This window comes from Hibiscus syriacus, unplaced genomic scaffold (assembly GCF_006381635.1).
Source record: "Hibiscus syriacus cultivar Baekdansim isolate YM2019G1 unplaced genomic scaffold, ASM638163v2 tig00110931_pilon, whole genome shotgun sequence".
Classification (NCBI taxonomy): Eukaryota; Viridiplantae; Streptophyta; class Magnoliopsida; order Malvales; family Malvaceae; genus Hibiscus; species Hibiscus syriacus.
Genome location: NW_024062918.1, coordinates 300902 through 311155, shown reverse-complemented (window position 1 = coordinate 311155; position 10254 = coordinate 300902). Strand labels below are relative to the sequence as shown.

The 10254-nt window shown below is 31.1% G+C and overlaps 1 protein-coding gene and 1 pseudogene across 1 annotated transcript; both read right to left on the bottom strand.

The window, feature by feature from the left end:
* Positions 1–1264: 1264 nt before the first annotated feature.
* Positions 1265–2423, bottom strand: LOC120146850 (dof zinc finger protein DOF5.1-like; the record flags this gene model as incomplete). The annotated part of the gene is made up of 1 exon (XM_039160338.1): positions 1265–2423. A coding segment is annotated over one exon (1005 nt), but the record flags the coding sequence as incomplete, so codon positions are not given.
* A 5371-nt stretch (positions 2424–7794) lies between these two features.
* Positions 7795–10135, bottom strand: LOC120146849 (annotated as a pseudogene).
* Between the last annotated feature and the right edge of the window lie 119 nt (positions 10136–10254).

Here is a 10254-nt window from a genome sequence, read left to right as displayed (position 1 = left end):
CAGTAAAATGAACAAATGGGAAGAGTGGGAAATAAGAGTAATAGATTTTGTTTGAAGGGAAATAGGCATGAAGCGCGTGCTGTGTAAGAGATCCAATCACGGACACCAAGACAAAGCAGTGAGGTCCACATGCTGACAAAACCACTACTTTGTCTCACGCGCCTCTGTCTTAGGAATTGGGTCAGACATTCCATTCTCTTGTCCGGAAGCCACTCCTAGTCTCCTACTATGTTGATCTTTTGGTTATATAGATTTGAGTGAGATTTTGGAGTCTTTTGAGACTATTCTCTTTGCACTCATTTAAAGAATTATTCACTAATAATTAACTTCAAATCTTGATTCTCTCACCTATGATTTCATTTCACTCTCTTTTCTATAATCATAATGGCTCAACAAATAAGTATCTTCCTTGGTGGATTCAAAAATTTGAATTTTAATATGAGTATATACTTACCTTAGATTAAGAATGGGTCCGTCATTATTTATCTTCTCAAATTATTATAAAATTACAATAGAATCTAATTCATAGTAATATATTTCTCTTCTAGATATCATCATTGTCAATGTATATGTGATAATATCTAATTATACAGTGTAAATCTTTTTATTTTTATATTAAATTAGGATTGTTGGATAAGTAGAAATAACTTAGACTAATGGTGAGAAATTATAATATATTCACTAAAAGAAAGGAATTAATCTCAGTTTTCTATTTTCATTCATCTAACGATTTTACGTATATGTAAAACTAAAAATCTAGAAGGAAAAAAACCCAGAAGATTGCATAACATCAAATACATTGTAAACTAAAAATCATGGATAAAGTAATCATTGAAGGACAATTTCTTTTTCATTCTTATATAAAGAGATTCTACTTTTGGGGAAATATTGATATGAAGTAGAAGGATGTGGTCATATATGGAAATAATCAGACAATAACCTTCTTCTCTGATAAAATAAGTGAAAAAAAGAATCGTAAAATGATATCCAAATCAACTAAAAGAGCTTTGAATTCACTGCGAAGAAGACGAAATAACACTTTGGATGTTGGTACATTTAAATAAAGTTACACTATATAATAAAAACAATATTCCTTTAACTTGAGAATAAATCCAAAATTTTAAAAGGTAAAACAAGTCCACCCAGATTTTGATTTTCTTAAATTGTTGATTTCAAATGATTAATGATCCAAAATGTGATTTTATAAAGCTAAAAACACATATTTTGCTCACAACTTTATCATCAGCGCGTATAATGTCTGATACACTCACTATGAAAAACGAACTCATACAATGAAAATCTACCAATTCTAGTGAAAGAAAACCCTGCCAAATCTAGGGTTTGATCATATTAATGGCATTTGGAGTTGGACAGTAAGTAAAATGGTGTTCATGGTGGATGTATATGAAGAGCTGAAGCTATGCAGTTCCACCCCAGTAATTATCATATCCTTGAAGCCCCAAAAATTGCCTTGACAAATTGATGAGTTCTTGCTGATTATTGTTATTATTACTGTTGTCCTCCATTTTCACTGAAGCCGTTTGGGTTGATATTGAGCTCGATATCTTTGGCCTAACATGATGAAGATGATGGCCAACAGCTTCACCTCCATAGCCCGATGACTCGACACCGGATCCACTTTCGTAATGGTACATCGCGGAAGAAGATTCCAAGCCACTTAAGAAAGGAAATTGCGGCGGTTGTTGCAGCCGCCATTGATCCAAACCGGCCATTGCCAAGAGAGAACTACCGGGAGTAGCACCGCCCCCGCCTCCGCCGATGGCTAAAGCACTTCCCATATCAAAGCTTAAGTCACTCATTCCACCGAGTGGAGCGGACATAGTCCCATAATTCAACCCAATATGATCACTGCCGCCAAATTCAGTAAGATGATGCAAAGGAGTCATTAACCTCGATGGACGAACTTGAGGTCCGAGGCCTAAAATATCGATGTTTCCCGTACTGTTGGAAGAAATCGTACTCGAAGAACCCGACGCTGTTTGCCGGTCACCGCTTGCCGAGGATTTCGAGCCGCTTCCTTTGCTTCTTTTGTTCCTACGATATCCGCCTCCGACCGGAACATTTCTCAAAGCACCCCCTCTGGTCCAGTACCTTCTACAAGTCTTGCAAAAGTGTCGAGGCTGCTTGAGACTATAGTTGTTGAAGTAACAAAACTTGGTGTTTGTGGATTCACATCTTGGGCATTTTAATGCTGCTTGCGGCATCGGTATGTTGGTCAATCGAGCTCGATCGGACATCGAATCGGGCCGGATCAAGCCTGCTTCTCCACCTCCGTGAGATTGTGGAGCTGGTGGTGGAGGAGGAGGAAGCTGGTGAGCGCTGGCACCATTAGTACCATCACCACCTTGATGATTTGGATTCTGTGGAAATACAAAGAAACAAACAACAACAATGAAAGGAAATAACAATTCATAGTATATTCAACTAAGATATAACAAAAGTAATAGGAATATAACAAAAGTACTTGGAACAAATTCGAACAAAAACAAAACAAAAGAAGAAGAAAAAAACCCTTACTTGTTGCCAGTTGGCTGGATCAAGATAAGCTGATATGGAGGTAAAATCCATAGTTTCGTGAAGTTTCCTTTCCTTTTTGTAAAGATACAGGGTAATAATGGAGAGAATCACATAAAAGAAAGCAAGAGATTATTAGTGTTAGAGAGATGTGGGTGGAAATGAAGGAGAGAAATTAAAGGAAGGTCCTTTATATGTGTGTATATATATAAAAGTATATTTAATTTGTATACTAATTAACTTCTTCACTCCCTTTTGTTTTATTGCTTTTTAGGGTTTGGAGAAGATGATGTTCTTAACCTATAAGCTTCTCTTTCTTGAGAAAATTGTTGTGATTTGATTATAAATGTTGAAAATAAAAGTTTAAATTTAAAATATTTTTTTTATTGATATGAGTAAGTATAAGGCAATATCTATTCAATAATAACTCTTAAACATTTAACATTGAACGCTTATACCTCAAATATTCATAGTGCTTAGTCTAGAGACATCAAGAAATAACATTAATTCTTTTATCACATAAATCGTTTGACTCGTACGATTTTAAAATTTAAAATTTTAAAGTTTTTAACGGAATAAAAGAATTAAATATTTTTTAAAATTTAAAATTTAAAATTTAATACATTGTTAATATTTTTTAAACTTTATTATTTAATACATTGCTAAGTTTTTAATGGAATAAACGAATGGAATATTTTATTGTTTACTACACTTTTTAAGTCACATGTCATTTATTCAACAATGTTAGTAGAATTTTTTTTAAAAAAAGTAGTATAAGATGATTATAAAGTGGTATATGTTTAAAAATAATAATCATTAACAATGCACACTCACTATAGAGACACAGCTGCTCCAACTCAAGACCTCTAAGAAGAGTATTACTCCTTTTAACTACTGAAGCCACTTGATGGATTTTTGTAAAGTTTTCTTTTAACTCCATTGATATATTGTCAAAATTCAATAAATAGAGCTCAAACCATATAAAGTATCTATTTTTAAAAAAATAAAATACTTTTAAAAAGATTTTTAACATAATTTAAAATACTACCTTATATTCATCTCATATCTATCAAAAAAAAATATTGCAAAAGTTTTAGGATATAATTTACCAAAATAACAACCCATAAATAAAATAAAAAATTGTTTCCATACATTTAGTTGTCACTTTTAAAACAATCACATTTTGTCGAACGGTTAAGTTGCTCATATTTGTTTCTCATATTTCTTTAGGTCATGGATTCTAGATCTACTAAAACATTTTTTCCTTCCTTAAAGTCATTCTTCTCGATCCCTCTTGCTAGGATTAAGATTTGTCAAAACAAATTGTCATTTATAAATAAATAAAAACTAAATAAACTAAACGCAAAAAAAATATTAATCTCATTTAAAAAAATATTTTTATTAATATAATTCAATAAAGTGAAAATCAGATTATATTAATTAATGAAAAGTCGTAAGTAAATGTTTGATGGCATAAAACAAAGATTTTATTTATAATAAAAAGGGGTGTAAGTGGTCAAGTAAAATAATGTATTAATTAGGGTGAGATATAAGATAAGTGTAATTAGTTAAGGATTAAGGAATATTTAAATTAAACAATAAATAAAGTTGCTTCGTATGGGTGTTTTGGTAGTGTGCAATAATCGAAAGTGCACTGACCGAATAAAACCTTTTATTTCCCGGTCCGGTCTGTTTACCTTCCCCACTGCTTTCCTTTATTTGTGCATATAAATTTCATTTCTATTCCACACCTCCTTTTGGGGGGAGCGTGTTTTAAACGCTCTGCAAATATATAAAATTCATGGGTAAAAAATGCAAATAGTTGTTTGACTATAGAACATCTTTACTATATATTTCAATTATAAAAAACTATGAACACATAAGATCGTCTTAAAGATAACAAGGAATATGGTTCTCTTTTAAAGGTTTTAAGTTCGAACAACTGTGTTTGCAAATAGTTACGGATCTAAAAAATTTACTGAATGTGGGCACATATATGTTAACAACACAAAATTTTTGAATACATTGATACAAATGAAATTTCAAGATGGCACAATCAATAAAATAGGCAATTAATTGGAGAAGATTTAAATTTTAGGCTGAGTACAAATAAAATTTTAAGGTGTGCGTCATCAGTAAAATAGATAATTAAGCGAAGAAAATTCAAATTTTCGTGCCCACCCCCGCTCTCAATGAATTTGCTATTGCATGTAGAGTGTTTATAATTTAAAGAGTTTAAGCACAATTAATGTAATCTTATCATTTTTCATTAGCTTGCAAATGAAAGAGTAAAACTAAAAATTAAATATATAAACGAACACTAAATGAACGCTAAATAAACACGTTCGCGAAGAATAAATAAACGAACAAGAACCGAACATGAACACCTTAACAAATAAACAAACGAACACAAACATAACCTTATTCGTTCAAGCTCAGTTGATTTACACCCCTAAAAATAATTCATCTTGTTCATCTTTAACAATCTTGACTTCATTAGATTGTGAACGAATATGTTCTCCGGCATTGATGGAATATCGTCAATACGAGACACTGTGTTAATTGTGTGTTGTTGAAGAAATGGGTATTCAAGATCCAATGAATACTTGGCTTTTCCAATTCGAGAGATAGGACATAATGGTCAAGGGAATTGGGAAAGGAAGTGATAGCACGAGTAGCTGCAAAATTATGAGAAGCAGGCCTCACGGAATGAAATTGATCCATAGCAAGATCGGGTAAAAGATTAAGGATTGGGCTTGATGCATTCACACACAACAAAATCGTTAATACGTTGTACATCGGTCCACAAATAATTACTTGAACGTATCAAAGAGTATATATTCATGAGTTGTAACTGCAACGATTATGATGAATCTAATTAAATTCTAAATTTTCTGCAGTGTATTCTATTCAATTATAATATAAACTGTTGAATATTTAAATATATATTATCTTTATAAACATTATTAATTACTTTTATATTTATGAAATATATTAATTATAATATCAAAATAATGTATTCTTACAAATTTATCAAAAATTATATCTTTAATTAATGAAAATCAGATCCATATAATACTTTAGTTGATGAAAATTATAATTAGTTAAATTTAATTCCTATTAATCCTTTAATTAATGAAACATTATATCTTTCAATAATTAATAATTCAATTTACGATGTTATAATATAATAGTTTAACTTTGGACTACCAGAACTTTTATTTTTATCCCTGCACAAACCAATTTCTTTTAGAATTATAGATTAACTCAAACGATAGTATTTTAACCAAATAAATAAAACCCACAATTCAATCAAGTTTTTTTTTTCTTTGATTAGAATTTAAACAAGTTAAATGCAATAATTTAATTTATGTGTAGATTTGTCATTAAACTTTAAAACACTTTATTTCTTAGGTACTAAAACTTTAGTGTATGTATCATTTTAGTCCCCACAAATAATCGTCAACTTCTTTGATGGTTGTTGCCAGTCAATCGATTCATGCCACTTATCGTCATTTGAGATAAGATCGATATCGCAACTTTCACATTTTACTCATATTTCTTCTCGTTGGATTAATTTCTACGAAACCAATCAAATTTGGCAAGAACTCATCTAAAGAATGTTCTAATACATCAATTTCTTCCTACAATAGTTCGTTGAAGCTAATTTCTAGATATGTTGTTATTCTTCTCGAAAGAATACTTGTCATTGTTTATAATTTCGAAAAACACTTCAAATTCCTAAAATGTAGGGTTTTTATGTTTAGTTTGTTGAGTTTTAAAGAGATTTTGGAAACATTTAAAGGCATAGTGCAAAAAAAAATACCCTTAATATTTGATTAAATAGTCATTTCTATCCACCTTATATTTTGAAGTATTTTGATACCAAATGTTTTATTTTAGAGTAAAAGAGCTCATAAAGCTTGACTGAGTGTTTCTTTTTTAGAGTATTTTGGATTCAACGTTTCATTTGAAGACAACATGTCCCTATTTGGAGTGTTGATTATTTGTTGACTAAATTTTTTTACCCATGAATAGATCTTTTCCTCAAAATGAAATATTAGGGTCAAAATACTAAAAAAAAGATAAAAAAATTGGTCAAAATAATTATTTTGTCAAATATTAAAGACATTTTATCATTATACCAAATTTAAATTAACAAAGTGATGGAATATGATAAATCGAGTCGACAATTTAAAATGTCTGCAAAAAGAATGACGATTAAAAGTAAAGTGAAAATTCTACTTTTAATAATAAAAATAATGAGATAAAATAAAAAAGTTAATTTTATTAAATTCTATATAACATCAAATTGTCATATCATTTAATTATTTATAGTCTAATATCTTATACTTAAATTAAGAGTTAATTGCATCATATGTCCCTAAATTATAATCTTTGTTTTAAATTGGCACTTAAACGTTTAATGTTCCAATTTCATCCATAAACCATGACTCTCATTCTAAATTAGTTCTTACATTTTTTAACATTCTATTTACATCCTTAAAATATGACCCTCTTTCTAAATTAGTTCCCAAGCTTTCAAATATTTCAATTTCATCTACAAATTCATCCAAATATGTAATTAATTTCAACCATAGTTTAACCTAAATTTTTTTTTTCAAACATATAATAATATAACTTGACCTAATGATTTTATTAATAAGAGACGTGATTAGTATATATGTATAATTTAGTATTTTAGGGACCAATTTAGAATGAATGTCATAATTTTGGGATAAAATTAAAATTTTCAAAAATTTAAAAACTAATTTAAAATTATAGTTATAATTTAGAGATGATATTAGAATATTTAAAAATTAAAGAGTAGTCTATGTAAAATACCACTCATCTTTATGCTCGGGATCAAAAATGCCACTGACGTTTTAATTTTGTCAATTTTAGCACGGAAGTTTATGTTTCACTTCAATTTTACCACTCCGCCGTTAATCCATTAACGGCACAATGACATGGCATAGACGGGCCGTGACGGTGATGACGTGGACGGCTTACCAAAACGACGTCGTTTCAACACAACTATTTTGATGCTCAATAAAGACAAAATAACGTCGTTTTGCTTGAAAAAAAACTATTGAAATATTATGCAACTATAAGGACTTGAACCCCAAACCCCTTAAAATTAAAAAGAATGCTTAACCATTGAACTACATTATATTCTTCTGTTATGTTTTCTATAAAAGTTTTAATATGAAAATATTAAAAACATTCCTGAGTGAAAGGAATAAATGGATTCTAAGCTCACTCATTCCTACCTAACCATAACCAGTCAAACTTGTGTGACGTAGCTGACAATTTTATAAACAAAGACAATAGCTTACCAACCTGATACAAGTGTTTTAGATCCATTGTATTTCGTATTACATGATCCACGATGTCTAGGAGTTTAGATCTATCAGTAAGCTGAGGCATGGCCTGTGTTCAATAATGGATATGGCATAAGATTTACAAACAACCCTTCATTTTTTTAAGTGAATCATCGTAAGAGCAAGGCATACGTACCCTTGAGACAATAGATTGGCACTGAGCTGGTGCCAGTTTTTCCATAGGCTTTCTTCCCAATAGAAGTTCCAGCAGCACAACACCAAATGCATACACATCGCTCTTATCTGTTAATTTACCTACAAAAAACACCAGATAACACTTTCAGATAATTTGCACAACATGACATATAATTCAAATTTAGCTTATATAACATCTAAAAGGTATTATGGGGCAACATAACCTAAAGTACCCGAAAGCTTCAGATTATTTTTGTTATGGGCTGCATCAGTTACTGCAAGACCGAAATCCGAGAGCTGTATCGAGACGAAATGGAAAGAAAGTGAGCTCCAATAGATAATACAAGATCGAAATGGAAAGCAGCATAATCGTTACCTTCGCGTTGAATTTTCAATCCAAAAGAATATTTGATGATTTCAGATCTCTGTGGATGACTGGTGGGTTGCAATGTTCATACAGATACTCCAATCCTCTGGTCAACAAGTGTTATTTTTTAAAACCATCATCATTAACCAAGAGGAATAAGTAAAAAAGAAAATAAAGCCTTACCTTGTTGTATCCAAAGCAATTTTCATCATTCTATCCCATGTTAATGAAGACCCCTAAGAAAGTCCTGAGATGTAATTTAAAATTTTCCATAAACAATAATTAACATATATCCTTTTATATTGGTGAGTTCTTAAGTTGTTCATGAGAGTTGAAGAGGGAGAGAGAGTGCTTACCATGTATATGAGTTTCCAAGGAACCATTCTGCATTAATTCATAAACAATAAACCTTGATTCACTTTCACTGCTGAAACCCAACAATGATATTATGTTGGGATGCTTACATTTACGTAGCAGATCCACCTCATTCTGCAATTCCATACAATATAACTCAACATAAAAAATGAATATGAAATCCTTGAAAACACATAAAAGGGGTTGATAATTTTTTTAATAATACCTGAAATTCTTTTTTTGCATCCTGATTTTTACAGTCCAACTTTTTAACAACAGCAAAAGAACCATCATCGAATTGAGCCTTGTAAAAACACCCAAATCCATCCTCACCCAGAATATTACCTTGATGAAACTTGTCTGTAGATTTTTCAAGCACCTTATAATCCATGAATGATGCATTATTTTCCTTAGAAATTGTCATTGTAGGCTTGAATTTACCAAAAAATGGTATCAGTCCAGCCCCTTTTTCAGCATCTTCAAATCCAAAACCATAGAAAGAAGGGGAAACATAGGGAAAAAAGCATCAATTTTAAACCCTAACTCTCAAAGTCCCAGAACTATGAAGAAAAACTGAAACAATATGGGGTGAAAAGAATATACCTAAGCTCTTCCCATCATTTCTGGTGGATTTGCGTGAATTCTTACTGTAATAAACCCATAAACAAAACAACGAAGAGATAATTGCAACCAAGGAAGAGCAAGCAAGAATGAGAGCTATTGTCATTTTCTTGGATGAATCCTTCTTTTTGTGCTCCTTGCTTCCCAGTTGAAATCTTGCTATCTCATTAAACACTTTATAGAGTCAAAAGCATAACTTTTATCAGGTAATACAGATGTTACGTGGACTAAATAACTTTAAAAAAGTCGTCCATGTCATCGCCGTCACGACCATCCATGTCATGTCATCGTACCGTTAACGGATTAACGGCGGAGTGGCAAAATTGAAGTGAAACATAAACGTCTGTACTAAAATTGACAAAATTAAAACGACAGTGACATTTTCGATCCCGAACTTAAATATGAGTGGTATTTAACATAGATTACCCAAAATTAAAAGATCAATTTAAAATGAGAATTATACTTCCAAAAAAAAATGTGATACAATTAGAAAAGTGCATCGTCACAGTTAAGTAACGGCAAGTTCAATCGGCTTTATCTAGTGTAGGCTTTTACCAACGAGACGCTGCTCTACGTTTCTGTTTCTCTCATTAAGTGTAAAAAGGAAATGGTGGGGTATCTATTGTGGTGGGTGGCGATAATTTAGTGGAGATAAACATCGTAATCGTTCATGGAACTCACTCTGCATATCCATTCCTCGATGCCTATCCCAAAAGGTACTGTTTAAAGATCCCTTCATCTCTCAACAACAAATATTTCCTCCTTTTATATATATGCCTATGTAAATTTAGCCTTCAAAGATATCTCCTTTCTCTTCATTTCTCTTGAAATTCTCTCTTTTCTGTTTCTAATAAGAAA